At 40.7% G+C, this 18,818-nt stretch overlaps 1 protein-coding gene across 1 annotated transcript; it reads right to left on the bottom strand.

The window, feature by feature from the left end:
• Positions 1-7: 7 nt before the first annotated feature.
• On the bottom strand, positions 8-17,053 carry LOC118327689 (arf-GAP with GTPase, ANK repeat and PH domain-containing protein 1-like). The gene is made up of 19 exons (XM_035661105.1): positions 14,432-17,053; positions 9,002-9,060; positions 8,811-8,898; positions 8,238-8,323; positions 7,998-8,139; positions 7,776-7,910; positions 7,534-7,655; positions 7,157-7,318; positions 6,457-6,540; positions 6,075-6,179; positions 5,813-5,972; positions 5,094-5,222; positions 4,863-5,000; positions 4,593-4,652; positions 4,213-4,364; positions 2,495-2,585; positions 1,258-1,480; positions 722-1,025; positions 8-306 (listed from the first exon to the last, which is right to left on the bottom strand). Exons 1-19 carry the CDS (start codon positions 15,600-15,602, stop codon positions 37-39), a joined length of 3,681 nt encoding a protein of 1,226 aa, XP_035516998.1. The 5' UTR covers positions 15,603-17,053; the 3' UTR covers positions 8-36.
• Positions 17,054-18,818: the final 1,765 nt, after the last annotated feature.

Below are 18,818 nucleotides of genomic sequence, written 5' to 3'. Positions count from 1 at the left end.
ACACACACACACACACTTCACCACGCCATATTCCCATTATGACACTGCTCTTCTAGACGTGCTGTAACTCAAGCTGGTGCTGCCGCTCTTGTGCGAGATCTTGAGTGTCGTGGCAACTGTCAGACTCGGCGTCATAGCAACAGGGAAGCTGGATGTCGCGGCTGCTGCAAATCCGACCGCGGCCGCTGGTTCGTTTGGGCAACCGTGCTGAAGCAAGATGTCGACACACTCCTGGCTGCCAGCATTGCGAGCCAGGACCAGCGCTGTCTGCCCCTGAGCGTCCCGATACCGCACATCACAGCCATACTGAAGGACGTTCACAAAACAGGGAGAAAATAACTGGATTAGATTATGTAATTACTCTGTATTCCACATTTTAAAGAGGGTTTTTATCATATGTGGTATAAACGATCAACTTTGACAGGTCTTAAATTATCCCAACAAGGTGTGACTCAGTGAGCTTTACTACCTTTCACACATATAGATCACCCTTGAGTGGTCTGCTGAGTCATCACGCTTTTTATTTTTTGCTGAGGGAATCACATAAAGGTTTTTGAAGGGTGACATTTATTATTTAGCCAGTTTTGCATAACTCAACATGATGGTTTGCTGTGATGTAATATTTCACACCTTGTCGATACTGTACTCTCACTTATCTTTCTTCCTGCGAATCAGACAAAAGTTTTAATGACTGCTATTTCAGAGAGGGAGGTAAACGCACCCAAACAAGAAGCTGCGTCATCACCACATCAGCCTGCTGACAGGCAGCGTGCAGGGCAGAGCCAGGCAGTCGCAGAGCCAACAGTGACCTGGAAGAGAGCGCCAGGCTGAGAGGGGCATTAATGTCCTCCTTAGTGCAGTGGGCCAAAAGGAGCAGCAGCTTGGGGAGGTTATGCTCCATCACTGCCAAGAGAAGACGGCCAGAAAGCGTGATATCTGGGCCTTCGCCAGGAGTTGGGGGAGGCAACGGCGCCACAAACAGTTTCTGCTCATATTTGGCCCTGATCCACGACTCCCGTTCCTCACTGAACAAGCAAAGAGAAAAGAAGATGAATATTCAGTGAAATATATTTACAGCTTCCTGTCTTTCTGCTGTTAAAGAATGATGATTTCTTTCTACTGACACTTTAAACTCACACAGATGATTTTGAAGTATGCAGCTCATACTGCAAAACACTGAAGTAAAGCAGTGCTGCCCTGTGTCACATCAATAATGTTACATCTCACTAGTGTCTTTGTTTGACTGAATGTCTTTACCGTGTAGCATCAGGTGCTGGTTTACGGCGGCCCATTGTGCGCGCCTCCCATGTACTGTTGACCATGTGGTTGCCAATGGCACTGAGAACCAGCGTGAGCTCTCGTGGCAGATCATCAAGATCCAAAGAGCGAACACGTGACAGGTGGGTCCCCAAGTTTCTGTGGATCCCTGAACACTCGATGCATATGAGAGCGCCCAGGTTCAGACTGGCCCAGGTTGGATCTTGGAAAAAACACAACAAATTAGACTGCCACTTCATCTGAAACTGGACTTTGTGTATAGGGTTGACAGATTTCTACCATTTAAATATGCCAGTTTGGCGAAGTCATGCCACAAAAGTGCCTGAAGTTGTATGAAATCCTGTTTGGACAAGTTTTAAAGCAGAGCTGTTAAATCTGTGGCCAGTGTGCCAAATGATATATTCCCCTGAAGCTGCGGCCCTTGAAAGTGTTCCAACATTAGAAGAATATTCCGCATTTGATCTATTTTGGTTTGGTTTAGTGATATCTAAGACGCAAATTTTAATTAATTAATGAAATTTTGCTGACTATCTTTCTAGAAAAACTGATGTTCATCATTAATATGCTTTGCAGCTCATTGCTCCCTTGATGGACTGAAAATAAACAAGACAAAATAGTTGTACCCCCCCTTTCTTACAGAAGTAAACAGTACTTTCAAGGTCTGGATGACAAAAGCTGAGGATTCAGATGGATTTAAAAGATTCAATAAAGCAGCACACAATATGAAAACAACACCAACACTAACAAAAAACACAGATTTTTCCTCTGCAAATAAGAAACACACAAAAAACAAAGACTGTTTTCAAGAGTGATGTTCATGAATGGTTACTTAGTTAATCTGTATTTCTTTCACAGTTTGTTGAATGAAACTAGAGCTAGATAGTAACACAACCAACTGTATTTTTTTTTAAATACAGCGTTTAATTGTATGTAAGGCTGTTTCCAAACAACAGTCCATTTTCCAGTGACAAGCCAGGTTTTCTATAGTAGTGTGGAAATGTTGGAAGCTTCAAGTGCTCCACAACTTGACTGGTTGATTCTTATATTTAACATCACAGACTCTGAAAATGAAAAAGGTGAGCAAAGAACAAATGACAAGGGTGGGACACATCTACAGGGTTGAAATGAGACGGGATAGGTAATGTACCAAAACCAGACACAGATATGAACAGGTACAAAGGGGAGAAAAGCTATTATTATTATGTTTGCTACTTACTTGGAGCATCGCAGTCAACACAGAAGTTGTTGCCCTTTGCGTTGCGGATTGCCTGCAGAGCCACTGCTTCACTTTGGCTGTTCTTGCGAGTCTGTGGAAAACACAAAGTATATATTTAAATATCTTTAAAATAAGAGAAACACCACAGTAGCCTAACCCTCTGTGATATTAGCTCTGCTAATGGCTCTGATACAATTACTATAATTTTCAAAATTCCCAGTGACAAAGCTATTGTACAAGGCTATAATCATTGACCATTTAAAGCTTAAAAATGATTGGTTTTGGCCTCCTAGGACACATAATTCTCATAACACTAATAAAGAAATGCATCATGGGATTAAAGTAATTATTGAGAATCATTATATTAGCGGCGAATACAATTTTTGGAAGATTGAATGAATTCCACACCAGGACATACTCCCCACTCAAGAACAGAAACCAGCACAGCCCATTAGTGGACAGGATCACATACAGTTCTGGAGATGGGATGGGTTTTTGTAATGGCCAAAGTAATCGGCTGCCCTCATCCATTTTAAAAGCAGCAGCAGTAAAAGTTTCCTAATGGGCTGAGGAGAGTGTCCAGGCGCGCTTCTCTGGAGAGAAAACTGTTCTTATCCAGGAGTCCCAAGGTGCAAATACACAAATATGATTATAAGGCCCTCCAAATGTACGTCCAAGGACAGATAATGAATTTACATTTCATGCAGTATGACAAATGTGTTGTCATGTTTACTATCTGTTGCCTATATTGTGCTTACTACTACTTACTACTGTTGTGCCTTCCACTAGTATTATTTCAATACATTTTCAGGTGTACTTTGAGTAAAGGTATGATCATTTTATGCAGTTTTTTTCTCCATAGAAAAGTGTGTTTGGAAATTTGGAGATCAAGTAGCATCCTATACCCTAACAACTCTATAAATGATTTCAGTCTTATTCTGTGTGTGACTTTGCCAACAAAAGTTTAAAGAATTGTTCTATAGACTTGCAATAAGAGGTGGTCAGAGCACATGAAAATACAGACACAATTTTATGCCACAATGGATACCAGTATTACACTACACCACCTGATTATGTTGGTTAAGTTATCCTTTATTAATCCCTGTAGGGATCCAGATGTGAGTGAGCCAGTGCCTTGGTTAAAGGCACTGACTGCAGAATTAACTTAACATACATGTGGCGCACCATGAGAAAATCTACACAAACACAACACATGCAAACTCACACAGAACAGCCCGGCCCCAGGCAGGCTAATTAGTCTGCACTCCATATAATGCAACAAAGGCACATCCTGCAGTGTAAAAACATGGCATTTCTGCTGCATTTGGGGCCGTATGTAAATAGAACCATAATATTTTGTCATCTGTCAATTAAATTATCGCTGTACTGCGGCACAGAACACGATTGCTTCACGTATGTGGAGACAATATACTTGGAAGATACAGATGCCGTTTTTTTTGTTATCCCAAATAAAAATGCTAAATATGATTCGTCTGCATTTTTAAAGTTTTAGAGGAAATGTGGAGAAATCTATAAAAACTTCACCCACATATTTAAATCATATGAAATGTTCATGATTAATTGGGGGTTACAAACCCAGTACAGATATAATTAATGAGGTTGAGTAATGACAATAAAGTATTAAAAAAGGAAATTATCATTGTCAACCACAGCGCATTGTCGATAAAGTGCACTGTATGCCTTTTGTTCATTCTTACCTTGTTTTTGCTGCTCTCACACAGCTGCAGGCTGGCCAGGATCTGGCTCTCAATGGCTTGGACCCAGGAGTCCCTCTCCTCCACACTCTGAGCTTCAAAGTGCCAAGTCTGGCCGGTGCTCGACACGATGAGGAAGTCAAAGTTATCCTCATCTGACACAGGAACACATGAACATACAACATACAAGAGATTTTTCATCAGATATTATTCGAATAGTCTGATATCATTATGAACTAAAAATACATGTTAGAGAACTGTTTAGCCAAAAGCTTGATACAATTGAATGTCCTTTAGGAAAACACAAGCAGACAGACTGATGTGCGCAGAGTCAGTCAGTTGATGTTGAGTTTGAAAGATGCAACATGACAGATCAACATTACCTGTCTTGCTTACGTTTCTTAAGCTACCAAAGCTTTTAAGTTTCCACATTTTGCGTTTGGCTGCATGAAGAAGACAGAAAATGTCAAGGAACAGACCAATGAGAGAAAGAGAGGAAATAATACATGTTACATGTTAAAACTATTTATCAAATTAATGTAAAGTCATTAATTATCACAATTACCTTTAACACCACTGAGTCAAAAGTGTGATTGTTTCTTTGTTTGCTAAATGCTGAATATAAAAACACATACGGAGTTCTAAGCATTTACCGTCTGCTTGGCCAATGGTTGCATCTCCTTTCTGGTTCATGCTCTTCTTTCTGCGATGCTTCTTCCTGTCTGTCACCGGTGAGGAGGAGCCTACGTCTTTGGTGGAGGAGGAGCTGGACACACCCTCAACTGCAGAGTCTGGCCAAAAGAACAAAAAAAACATATCAAATTAATGTATCTGGCACATGTTCTTAAGCTAAATATGCACAAATTAAAATATCCTTCACTCACCAACACTTTGAGCGTGGTTAGATAGCGTAGAGGGACATCTCTGCACGCCTCTGTTACTCCTCAGGAACAGTGCACCACCCAGCCCTTCCATTTCCTCCACTTGCAGGAGGCTGCTGGCGCTTACAGGGACTAAAGAGATGATACCAAGCATGCATTTATTAATAGAGTAATTTAAACAAACATCAAACAAAAAACCAGAGATACTGAAATTTAAAAAGTACATTACTGATTCTGTGTGAACACCAGAGAAAATAAAAGATACAGAGTATGGCTGAAGAAGTCCGGAAGTCTTTCACACACTTGCAAAACTTGTAAAATCCCTTATGATGCTCTTTTGTTCTTTTGCAAAGATTTTGCATCACCATGCAGTTTTTCTTTTCTTTCTGGTTCAGAAAAGTCTTAAAATCCAAGGAACAGTACATTTACTGTAGTTCTGACTCCTGCTTTTTCTTTTTTTTTTTTTTTTCTCACCCTACAGTACTATATCTGCTCATTCCTATCCAGGGCTTAACTCTCATGTACCCCAGCAAGAAAAGGACTAGCTATGACATATCTTCAATTTAAGATATTTCCATTTGTATCAACAAAGTTTACTGCTATAATTCTAGAAATATTAGTTAGATTGTATTTTGTGTTATTGTTTCATGCGTATGTACTATTTATGGAAAGGATTTGTTTTAGCTTTTTAAAATAAAGAAATAACATGTTTATTCTTTGACCTGGGCTGACACCCTCAGGTCCTGGCACATCTTTGACCCGTCCGTTAAGCCCGACTGGAAGGCCGCAGGTTGGTACAGCACGAGGTGGTCGCTTTCCTGGCACCTTCACTGTCACTCGCAGTAGGTCCATCTCTTTCCCGGGGGCATTCAGCATGTAGTCCTGCCAAGCGCCAAACATCAACCATTACCATCAACCACTATCTGTCAGTGGTGCGTTCAGCAGCATAATGCTTCAGAGCGCTCTGTCAACACACTGACTCACATTGACACTGGAGTGGTAGGACAGTATGCCGTCGTTGGACAGTGTCACATACTTCTTCTTCCACTCTTTGTTGAGCGAGTTCCCGCTGCGCTTCAGCAAGATGCCCTGATGGAGGTGACAAAACCAAAGAGGGAGAATTCATTGCCAACGTCTTGTGTGTTCATCTCGCACATTTCGGGCAGCACAATGGCTGCTGGTTGCCAAAAACACCCACTATTCCTATTCATCAGGCCAATATGCGAGATCACAACACTTCATCACTCTGCATAATGAGGCTGCCTCACGCGTTTAATTTCAAAAGACTGCTGGTGTGATGTCCTCTGCGGAGGGTCATTAGATACATCATATTTGTTTCTGCATCAAGCGCAAATCTGTGTCTTACCTGTTTGATGGGAATCGAGCGTCCGCTGCCCAGATCGCCCTTACAGTCTGCACTCCTTCTGTTTGAGTCGCTGCCTCTCCGGCCCTAGACAGACAAGAAAAGCAATAACTGACATTTCATCACAAAGCCATAAACAGTATTTGGAAATGTGAATGAAGTTCCTGCTGACTGCAAAAGCTGGCTTATAAATCTAAGCCATATCTAAAAAAAGTGTAATATCAATATCCATGCCATTTGGCCTAAACAACTCTTGTAATCAAAGCCCAAACCAAGTTATAGTAATTTCTAAGTTATAAATTACTTTTCTGATACCTTTGTTGTTTCATTCATGCTTTCAAACACTGAAGAGAATGCAATTATCTACACACTATGCAGGGTGACCAGTAACCTCTTTTATTATCTCCAAACAAATATTTGACAGACGGACACAGCTTGTCTGTTTTTTTTCAAACTGTTAACTATAATCTAAAAGATATGACAAAGTATTGTATATTCAGGTAAATGGCCAAATAAATAGTATGATACAGTAACATGTCATAGTGTAAATAAACTGCTAACCACAGTTTTTTCCCCTGGACCTGGGTTTGTCTTTAAGTGCCTAGAATCGTGATAAGTGTCCCCAGTTTTATGAATTTTTAAACATGGGAAGCTGTTAAAATAGGCAAAAGTTAAAAAAAGAAATCACTTGATGAGTATGTACCGCAAATCGGGAGGTACGTCTCCGAGTGGCACTGCGGACAGACCCGGGCGTCGCACTTTCCTGTTTTTCTCCTCTTGCTGTCCTGCCAATCTCTTTATGGCTGATAACAGGAGTGGAGGGAAGTGATGAGGAGTAATCACTGCTCTGACCACCGTTACTGGCCTAATGAGAGGAAAGAGCCAGAGCAGGAGGGGGGTGGGGGGGCAATGAATGAAGTGATAATTGAGCAGAAAAGGAAGATAATTGAGTTTGTTACAGCAGAAAAAATACCCATACAGCAAGCCTAAAATATACAGTGCACTCAGTAAGAAAAGGTACAGGTAAATGATACAACTTAGTACCATTTCTTTAGACAGTGTGGAACAGATGGGTCTTACCTGTCCTGGAAACACACCCGACACTGGGGTGGAGCCTCCAGAGTGACTGGGAGAGTTTGGGAGAGATTTACAGGAAGCCAGTAGAGCAGCTTGCTTCTTGGCTGCCATGATCTTCTGAGCAGCTGTGGAACAAAAAAAGAAACCTAATCGTAAGCCCTGAATAAGACATATCATTTTCATATTTCTGCAACTTCTGCATCAGAATTCTCGATGCATGCTCTGATTTTGAAAGGGACACATACCGTCAGTGAAGACTCTGTTCACATTGAGGCCATACGTCGCACAGGTTTCATAGTAAGTGCAGCGCCGCACGTCGGAACAAAGCTGCCTGGCCCTGGCATCATCTATTACTCTGGGGTTGGTGCTGCTTATCTTATCTAAAAAAAAACACAAATCACAAATGCACCGAAAGCCCATAAAATAAAATTTTAAATAAAAGCACATGTTGTGTGTGAGTGTCTTACCCTGAGTGCCGACTACAATGAAAGGTATCTCAGAAACAGGCCGATGGACAGCGAGCTGGTGATAGATTTTGTAAACTTCCTGGAAGCTGGCCTCATTTTCCAAACTGAAGACCAAGATAACTGCATCCACCCAACTTGCAAACTGAGAAGGAGATGAGTAGAGCTCAAAAAACTAGATTAAGACCTAAATTACATCACATTTTATTAGTTGTCCACGAGTTTAATCAGTTTCCAACCCACCTGAGCACCTGGGAGCTCTGTCTCTTCTCTGATTATCAACACATGGCTCTGTCCGTCAACCAGGACATCTTTAATGTACTGGCGCCCTGGAAATACACAGTAGGAATACACACAACTTGTTACAGACCTTTTTCATAGCAAATATTTTGACTTGTAATAGCAGAAAAAGCATTAAAAGCATGCCCTGGCCCTGGTCCTCGATCATCTAAATGGATGGTTCAAGCCAACACTTGCCCACCTAGAGCCGGGGTCTGCTCAAGGATTCTGCCTTTTTTTCTGTGTCACTGTCGCCAAGTGCTTGCTCATTGTGGAAATTGTTGGGTCTCTATATATAATTTTAGTACTGTAGACGGCCTCTTTATGAAAAGTGTCCTGAGATAACTTCTGATATGATTTGGACATAAAACTAAATTTAACTGAATGTAAGTATTAATGTATTAAGAACTGATTAAGTATTAATTACACCTGTGTATGAGAAGTAGATTATTAAGTAGTGTGTATTGTCTGTTGTGTGCTGACATTGTCACAGAAAAACACACATAAAGGTTGTAGATGAGGTCATGTGAAACCAACCCTCAGCGTTTTCAAGCTGCAGGTAACTTCCTGTCAGGTGTCGGTGTACCAGAGCAGACTTCCCACTGCACAGACCTCCTAAAACACCCTGCAAAGCACAAACACGCAAACACACAGAGAAAGAAAGTATTAATTTAGCATTAAATCGATCTACTCACTGGTTTGTAAAAAACAATGCCAATAATGCTTACCAGGTGAAGCTCTTGAACAGTATGGCTCATGGTCCATTCTTGACTGCTGGTGCAGGCAGCTAAAGAGAAAATAATGACCAAAAAAAGGAGATTAATTGATATATATGATGATAGAATAATTTTATGTGTTGGTAACTTGCAAGATACAGGATATAAACTATATTTAAGACACCTTTGAAGTTGCTGGAAGCTGTGAGCTAACATTTGGGTTTTCCCCTGCTTCCAGTCCAGGCTAGGCTAAAAAGCTCCGCACATAAACAACATCTCATCTGAGAGCAAGACAACAAACTATTTTTAAAAAATGTCAGACTGCTTTAAGATTGCACCATAGGGGGTCTGCAATGGTACAAACAGTAAACAGAGTAAGCAAAAGAACATACTTTTTAACAACTCTAAAACCGTTTACATGTTATATGGTGTTAGAATTCAAACTAGTCACCAACACAACAACTAGGCTAACCATGCCCCCTGCTTCTAGTCTTTGTGGTAAGCTCAGCTAAACAAGACCTAGAACTATTTCTTTGAATGTACAAATAAGAAGTTGACACTGGACTAATTTAAAAAAGCCTATTTCCCAAAAATGTTGGAGTGTTCCTTTAAAAGTGTGATTGCTGACTGCTAGCCAGGTTTGGTCTGCCTGCCTGTGAGGACAGTTAGGGTTCCCATGCCTCCCCACTGGGTGCAGAGAGGCTGCAGCTCCCAGACACTCAGCACCCAGAAAATTCAATAAAGTGTACAAATGTGCAATGTGCAAGTTAGCGAGCAAGCCAGATATCTTTAGTTTACCCTAACATCGTTAGACACAGCACTTCTGCAAAAACCCTTTCAAGAAAGTAATTTTTCTTGACTTGAAAGCGTTTTAATCAAAAAAAAATTAGATAATTTAGCATCCCTCATTTCATGGATTTTATAGAAGTTAGTGTCAACTGAAACAAGACAGAACATGCCACTTGGTCCTCTGTGGTATTGATAAGGTGAAACCTGAATCAGAAACACGTTTGGAAGGAGCAGATTTGCATCTGCGAATCAAATAAAGATAAGCTTTGCGCTATTATTGTTGTTATTATTGAGTCAGCCAGAGTCTAATACTAGTGCAGTGATCTGCCTAATCCAGTATTGTTACGTTATATCGACCATGATTTCTAAAATGTTCCATAAAAAGAGGAAACTGCACTGGGAAAAGGGAAATTATTGCACTGCTGATTTGTTTCTAGCGAGTAAAATAAGTCTTGAGGAGGCCAAATTACTTGTTAAGATGGATGTTTTATACTGAATGAGAGTGGGATTTTTCTTAGTTTATTCTATATCAGACAAAACAGAAATGGCTCGTTTAGAAATGACAGTAGACAACTAATGTCACGTGACTTATCTAGTTACAAAACGTCATGTTTAGGTTGAGGCAATTAGCCGGAGATTAGCAAACTCACTCCTCTGTCAGTTCTTTATAGTCTTCGAACTGCATCAGAATTTCACTCAGCACCTCGATATAAAACAGACCTATAAAGACAAAAGCTTTTCTTTAAATGTACTACAAGGAGCTTTTTAGCTGTTTATGAAACAGTCTCAATATAATACCCATGCGTCTTTATGGCATACATAAGCATACGACACCATCGACGATAAGACTATTTCTATCATAATTCCTAATGCCTGCCACCGGGTCGGATTCAGTCCCCGTTGAAATCAATGAAACAAACTACCACCTTTGTCCACAGGCACCATCAGAAGAGAAATGTGTAATATGTCTAATGAAAATAAACTCCCTGTGATAACGTCTCATTTCTTATTATTTTCCCTTTTACATTACTAAAAGTTCTATTATTATTTATTGAATCTTTGAAGCCTGAAATAGACCTGTGTTTGTGTTGGTTTTTAGTAATAAGGAAATCCACTTGGCAGTGACAATATGATGACTGAGTGTTAATATTAAAAACCTACATTATGTTCCAAGGTGTCATGATGATAAACAGTTGTGAGATTATGACCAAATATATCAACTTCATTGCTTAACTGTGATGATAATGATCCTCCAGCTGTGTGGGTTTATTGTGTAGCAGTCGGTTTAGTAAGTAATGCTTGATCAGATCTGGCACCGATATACTAAAACAAAAATTACATGATCAAAAATTCTTAAAGGCAACGAGCTTAGTTGCATTTTTTACTGGGTTTTTACTGGAGTCATAGTGTGCGCTATAGCGACTGTTTAAATTTATTCTTATTCTCAGTTTTACTACTCCATAACTCACTCTCTTATTTAATTCTGAGGTCATGGATATATTTCTGTTCCCCACTCTCTCATACTGAGCCATAAAGGTTTTCTGCAAAGAAATTATTCTGCCAGTAGATATTATATGAGAGTTTCAAGGTTTTGGACCGCAATCTTGAAACGAGGTGGAACAAGAAGTCCACTAGTGTCAAGAAAATGACAATCGAAACACTTCTTAAAATAAGCTGATCTCTTTTGTGAAATGACGTACATTGATGCACATTATTGCTCTACATAAAGGTTTAAGTTGTTCATTATAAGACTTAATGGAGGTATCTTTGTAGTGAGGTTGCATTTAACAGCCAGGTTCGAGTGCCTTAGCTCTAACCTCAGTAGAATTACAGCAAAGGTACCTCTGTGAATGGGCATTCAATAAAACACGAACACACACACCCACACACACACACACACATACACACACACATACACACACACAGCCTTAAAGGACACCACACAGATTTGCAGGTATGAGGCTGAACAGAGAAAGACAAATGACAAACACACACAGACACACACTTTGTGAAGGTGCCTACAGATGTAAATCAATGTAAAAAGACAACAACACAGTTAGTGTTTGTGCACACACACACACACCCACACACTGAAGCAGTCGGGTCACGATGTGTTCGGGGCGGAGCCGCACCATCGGCCACCTCTCCAGGGGACACAGAACTTTAAACCTCCTCATCCCCATCTCTGGGCAATCCCCACACCCCCATACTCCCCTCCATCAATGGCGTCACCACCACAGACCAAATAGCATCTCTCACGGCTTGCTGTTGCCATGGCAACTCCATTTTCCAGAAGCCTCCAGCCCGGGTCTCTATACAATAAATGATCTCTCACGGATACAGCGACGTTTGTGCGAGGCACAGAGACACGATGTCCACCTGTGTACATATGATGCTGAATATATTCAAGTGTGTGTCTCTGCACATTTTGACAACGCTAACCAATGTTTTATAAATTACATTTGATCAATAATGTTCATCCATCATCTGAAACTGACACAATATGTCAAAACTACAGGTTAAACATGCCCAATCACTTAAACACAATATAGCGTTGACGAATGAATGGGCTCCATTTGAAGGCTGATTAACTCTATGCACAGAGCAGGAAGTAGCAGGTTCCCGCTCTCTCCTAACTCCTCCGATGAACACAGCTCTGTGTATCCCCAACCTTAATTATTCATGTCCCACTTACTACTGACAAATTATTCAGAGCTTACTCCAATACCACACTCTCTGTCAAAGAGGATTGTTCTTTAGAATATATCAATAAAGATTAAAGATTGATAAAGTTGCATAATGTTCTTTATTTCAAATAGAGAAGTCTGAATATTTCATTAAGTGTTTTTGTAGATTTTGACAAGAAACAAATAGAAATGAATTCAGTCATTTCTATTTGTTTGTATGTCAGAATTCCTCATAAAAGAGGTCCAAAACATTAGGTACATTGATAAAAGGACATAGACAACATTTCCTTTTTCACTATTAAAATAAACAGTGGAGCCGATAAAGAACAATCTGTACTAAAATTTTAAACTTTGTCTGCAACATTAATGAAGTTAAAAAATCTATTTCTGACTGCTTTTAGTTTAATTGTATGTGAGTCAGTTTTTACTTACAGCTAAATAATATTCCATTCACTTCCATTACAGACCTGTTGGAGGTCTAGAGGATCTTCAGAAATAGATCAAGCTTTTGTAAAGCAAGATGATTACCTTGACATTTAGATATTGTAAATCTAGTGATTATTATAGGGCTGCAGCCTCATTACCAGCTAATCTGACAATTTGGGTAATAGATTGTTTATGTCCATGAAATGTCAGAAAATAGTTAAAAATGGCCATAGCAATTTCCTAAAATCCAATGTGACGTCTTATAAAAAGCTTATTTTGTTCAAACACCCATCCAAAACCCATAAATATAGAGAAATATCACATAAGATGAAGAAAGGCAGCAAAGAATATTTTGTGTTTTTGCTTGAAAAATGACTAAAAGGATTCACTGATTATAAATATAGTTACTGATTTATTCAGTAGTTGCCTAATCGAATAATAAACACATTTTTTCAGCTCAGATCATTAATAAATCTGAGTTATGGCTCACCCATTTGTGACTATCAACAGGAAACGTGTCACATAACTGTTGCAAACATGCAGCTCTTTCAACAACTCACCCTTTAATACCTAATACCTGCAATATGGCTAATACTTACTCAGATGTCATTTTGTTTTGAAAGTTTGCTCTATTGTTGCCATTAAGATCCTTGTGTGTTTTTATTTCTATAGGCTTGTGTTACATTTCAATAAAGGATTATTAAATATGATTGTCAACATATTTTCACCAGATGTCATCACTGAAGGTTATTTTATAGACTTAAGAACTAGTTTCAGATACACTGAGAGCTCGGGGCAGTAAAGAAACTGTAGCACTGCTTCACCAAATCCTTCAAAGACATTACAGGTGACTTGGACTTGATCTCAGACAAGCATTCAGTCACATCCACTGGAGTTTAAACCAAAGCCAGTGTGTGCAGAGAGTGTCAGGCACATCTCATCTATTTCAAGTATAGCAGCTTATTCTAAATAAAAGAAAAAGAAGACATTTAATTCTTATAGCCAAATTCAAATCCACTTTGCATGAAAATATGCGCAAAACATTTCACCTGATAATTCAATATCACAACTGTGTTTAATTAAAGTAATGAGTTAGACGAGCATTAGAGCATTACTGGGTACGAATGGGAACATGTTGTTTGGTTTAGGTCCACACCACTCCTGAGAGAGCAATGTAAGCGACAATAAATATGTGATCTTGTGTAATCACATTAAACAAAATGGTCTTCTTAGTCGCTTCAATTTCAGCCCAAGTGAGCACTGATGGGTGAACTGAAACAACAGATGTGACAGCGTTATTTTGCCACCGTTGCCGAATTCTCACAGAACAGCAGTTTTCTGTCTCTTCTACAGGGTTGTATAAATGTTGTTCTGTTGGTTGTGTATGTATGTGTAGCACTGTGGGGCTCCAAAAGTCCAAATATATTAAATTACGTGGACAGAAATGTTGGTATGAAATAGTATGCCTGTAACATTTGTCACAAAAAGCCTGTCATAAAGTTCTGTGTTCAGATACAGTAGATGCATGTGGGGGCCTTACCTTCCTCCTCACTGGAGCCCCTTTCCACAGCTGGATAGAGGGGAGGTGCAGCGTTGACACTGGGCGGCGCCGCTGTACTTTTGGTGAAAATGCCACTAATGAACTTGAGCATCTTTCGGTCGCGGGGAGGAGCTCGCTGGATTGTTCCTCCCTGGCTCTCCTTCCCTTTCTTCAGATCCTCGGAGAGGGAATGTAGGTCGCTGTTGTCCAGGGTACGACTTGTACCTTTTCTCTGAGGCCTGGACGCATCGGTGGAAGGAGGTGCAGGAAAGGAAATAGAAACCGTCTTAAATCTCTCCCCCTGAGGGCTGTCTCTGGTCATTATGCCTGAAAATCCACCACTGATGGGAGCTCCGGGGCGAATGAGCGTGCCCCTTCCATCGCTGTCAGCCCAGGATGCCCTGTAAGGCCCTAGAGTTGTAGCTGCCATTAAGGGGGACTGGTCCCCCATACGGTTATCCCTTCGATCCAAAGTCTTAGCAGAGTGATACAGGCTTGTATTGGCCTCTCTGAGTTCCCTCCAGCATGCAGAGTTGCCTCCTGCATGTGACCTCATCAGGACTTCGGGACGCTGGCTGACCTGCGGCGGGATGGAAAAAGGGAGGCTGCAACGTAAGCGGCTGTTCAGGTCTGCTCCATTTTCTCCCTTTAGGAACAGCATGGGGGGCTCTCTGTAGAGCTCCGTCTTAGGGCGCAAGGCATCTGAGCGAGGCCCCTCCCTGCGCACAGTTCCCTCGGAAGTAGTCCCTCCATACACTTTGACCATTTGCCTAACAGGTGCGTGTACAAAAGAAGAAGTGTCTTTGCTTTTACAGACGGTTACAAGGTCTTTTTGGTGTCCATAAGTTTCCCTCCTCTCAGGCTTCCCCCAGTTCTCAGTGGGGCTGCCATACTTGACCGGCACCTGCTCCACTTCTTCTTCCACCTGTGTGTGTTCTTTCCCCACCACTTGTGTACATACAGGTCCTTCCTCCTTTTCAGGGGCATTGCTCACCTCTTTCTCCTCCTCCTCCCCCTGCTCCTCCTCCTCTTCCTTCTTAGGGCTCCCTTCCCCCTCTGGAAGAGCCTCCTTCTGGTTCTCGGCTACATCCTCTGGCACAGCCTCAACCTTCACCAGAGTGAGGGAAATGAGGTAGGTGGTGCGTCTCTGTGGGTTGCCCGCCTTGCTCATTGGGACAGCAGACTTCAGCACAGTGGCACCTGCTCTCTGACCTAGCCAGACCTGCTCACCTCAGTCATGACAACCAGGATAAGACTGAAGCAGAGGAGAAAGACAATCTAAGATCAAACACAGACACCTGATCACACCTTGTGTAGCTGATTGTGTCTGATAGTGGGCCTGTGCACTTAACAGGAACCCCCAGTTTCCTTTTAAAATAAAGATATGAAGAGTCAGTGCAAAAGAAAGAGGAATACTTGGAATTGCAAATTTCCAGAATATATTTAAAAGCCTGACCCAGTGGTGAAACAAGTCTAGACTGTTTTTTTTAATGCTTCCATTAATCCCCCTCAATGCACACCGCTACTACTGGTCTCTACCACTGATTCATTCATAATCCTCCCCTCTCTTTTCTTGGCTTTCCTTCCTAAACCCATTTATTTTATATAGATCTAACATGTAGGCACACACAGATATACATAAGGACACATTTCTTTTTTTGTGTTGATGTCTTTGCCTCAGATTTCAGCCTGGAATTATGCAACACTCAACACATTCGGTTGATCCATTTCTTGACTTAAAATGAATATTGGATGAATAATGCCACCTTACTACAGTATGTGTCTCAGCCTTTGCTCATATCATACCTTCATTTTTCCCCAAGAATATCCATTGCACAGTTCCTTGCACATTTGATTTGATGAAGAATTTACCTCGCCATCTGATAACCATTCATATCAAATGGCACATCAAACAAGGCTGAGGGAAAAAAGAGCTCCAGCTGATGAGTCCAAGAGAAAAAAACTGGTGAAAGGGAACAGGGTGCAAAAACATCAAAATGGAAATCATTTACTTGTCACGAAGCGTCTGGCAGCTGGAGCCTCCGTTCGACAATGTCATGCATACAATTATGTATGCACGGTGCGCAGGTCACTGGGAGATTCTGAAAAACATCTGTTGTTATGTCTCCAGAAAATTAAAAAAAGAGAGAGATGAAGTGGCCGGATTTACGCAACCCGAGCAATGCCTCCTTGTGCCTGTATCCCTCCTCTAGAGAGCAGCTCTTCTCGTTCACCGCATCCTCTCCTCCGAGTGCCTCATCCAATTAGCAAGTCAATAAAATGTGTCTGTGAGGCAGAGGAAGCCCACCAGCTCACCACAGCCCCTCCTCCTTTTTTTTCCTCCTCTTCTCGCTGCCACAGAGCCTCGCAGCCCCCCCGCTACCCTGTTAGCCTGCCGCACACCCAGCTCCACACTGGCTCCAGCTCCGGCAAACAGGCTGAGGATGAGAGGCTTGCAGTCAGGTGGTGGTGGTGGTCCTTGCCCACGTTCATCAGATTTTTATCTGTGCCGACACAACAAAAGAGACAGGAGGGAGAAAGAAAAACCCTCAGCTCTGCTCCTGCCAATGCATCTGCTCTGTCTCCAGCTCTTTCTCTCCCCTCTCCTTTTTCCAAAGCAATTTATGGGCAGCTCCTGCTCTGTCTCTCTCTCTCTCCTTCCAAATGCCTACTGTCATGTGCCCTCTGAGAGAGAGAGTGAGGATGCACAAGAGGAAAGAATCTGGATGTCTATGGATCATTTCAGAAAAATGGAAAGAGAATAAAAAATGTGTAGGAAGGGAGGCTGAATTAAGCAGCATGTAATTAAACTCCATGGAGAGGAAACTGAAGATACTAATTTGGGTATGCAGGTGATGCAGGACAGAAGAAGAATGTAGAAGAGAGGAAAATCATTTGTTGTATGAAAATAAAAGATGCACAAAATAGCCCTAACAAATATTTCTCAAAAATCAACTTAATTTGCTTTTTTTTTTTGTCACTCTCAGCTAAACATGAGTTTCCAAATTCCATTTAAATGAACAGAATACTTTGAGCCTTCAAAGCACAGCAATTACAGCCAAAGAAGATTAAACTGTAAAGATTACAGGGAGAAAAATAAAAGCTGTTGTAAAAATCTACTTTGGGATGTGGATAATGTGTGCACATTAATATTTTAGGGCCACAGTTTGCTTTAAGTAAATACTATAGGCCTTAGGTCAAAAAGTAGTTAGATGTGTAGATTTGTAGCTCAGCAGTAAAGATATTTTTTGCTCTTTGATTTTTTTTTTGATTTACATATTTTAATTTATAGTTTGTTTCTTATTTTGATGAAATAGTGCCAGATAATAATATAGGAAGGAATAAGAAATAATGTGCAAAAAGCTGGAGTTTGATATAAGTTAAGTGCTACTGGGTAGATCATTTTACTGCTTAAAGGAGAAGACTGATACAATTTTCACACCTATAAGCTAAATATGTACTTTATCAGGTGGACTAACAAACCAGTCTCAATGAACTTTGCTCAATAGAGACTGAGGACCTTCTTGCAGCTTTCAAAGAAAAATCAATTACAGTTTTTTTTAAAACTACGTTGCAGAAGCAATCCAACCAATCCTGGTTTGCAGTGTTATGCTAAGATAAGCCAATCAGCTCTTGGCGCCAGCTACATATAAATAGTATAAATCTTCTCCTCTAACCCTCAGCAGGGAAGCAAATAGGCAGTCCAAAATGTCATTGGCTAGTAGTCCCCTGTTTGCAGTCTTTATGCTAAGCTAAGCGAACCGATTACTAGTGGCAGCTTCATTTTCACTATTCAGATACAAGAATGCTATCTTCTCATCTCTCAGTTAGAAAGCTAATAAAATTATTTCTCCAAACGTTAAATTATTTCTTCAACTTACTATAAGACTTGTAGTTGTTAAAAGTTATATTATGTATGAATGTTTGCACTTTAACAATATATTGAGGGGAAATATTGCAGCTTTTTGTACGAGTTAATTCATAATATTGTGACCACAGTGACGAATTCAAGCAATCTGAAGAGGTGCTATGAGTTGTTTTACCAACAGGTTGACATTTTGCATCGTGGCTACGAGTGTGCGACTATCTTCCTCCACACCTGTACTTTGTGGTTGTGGTTGGCACCTCTTCAACACTGCTGTGCTTTCCTCCTCTTTCTCATCCTGAAAAACTTTAGTAGTATGGAGCACGCTCTCCCATGGGAAGTATACTCAGCCTGTGAAAACAGTGGCATAAAGTGAGAAACTTGTATAAATGTATTTTAAGTTTAAAGTTTGAAAAAGATGTCATCAGGGACTGGACAAACTCAGGGGGTTATGTGACAATAGCAATTCAACCGGGAAAAAAGAAAACACCTCTGACTGACTGACAGTCATTCATTCATTTA

Source organism: Morone saxatilis, unplaced genomic scaffold (genome assembly GCF_004916995.1).
Source record: "Morone saxatilis isolate NCDOM2014 unplaced genomic scaffold, NCSU_SB_2.0 Contig18, whole genome shotgun sequence".
In the NCBI taxonomy this organism is placed as follows: domain Eukaryota; kingdom Metazoa; phylum Chordata; class Actinopteri; family Moronidae; genus Morone; species Morone saxatilis.
This window is presented reverse-complemented; position numbering and strand designations above follow the sequence as displayed.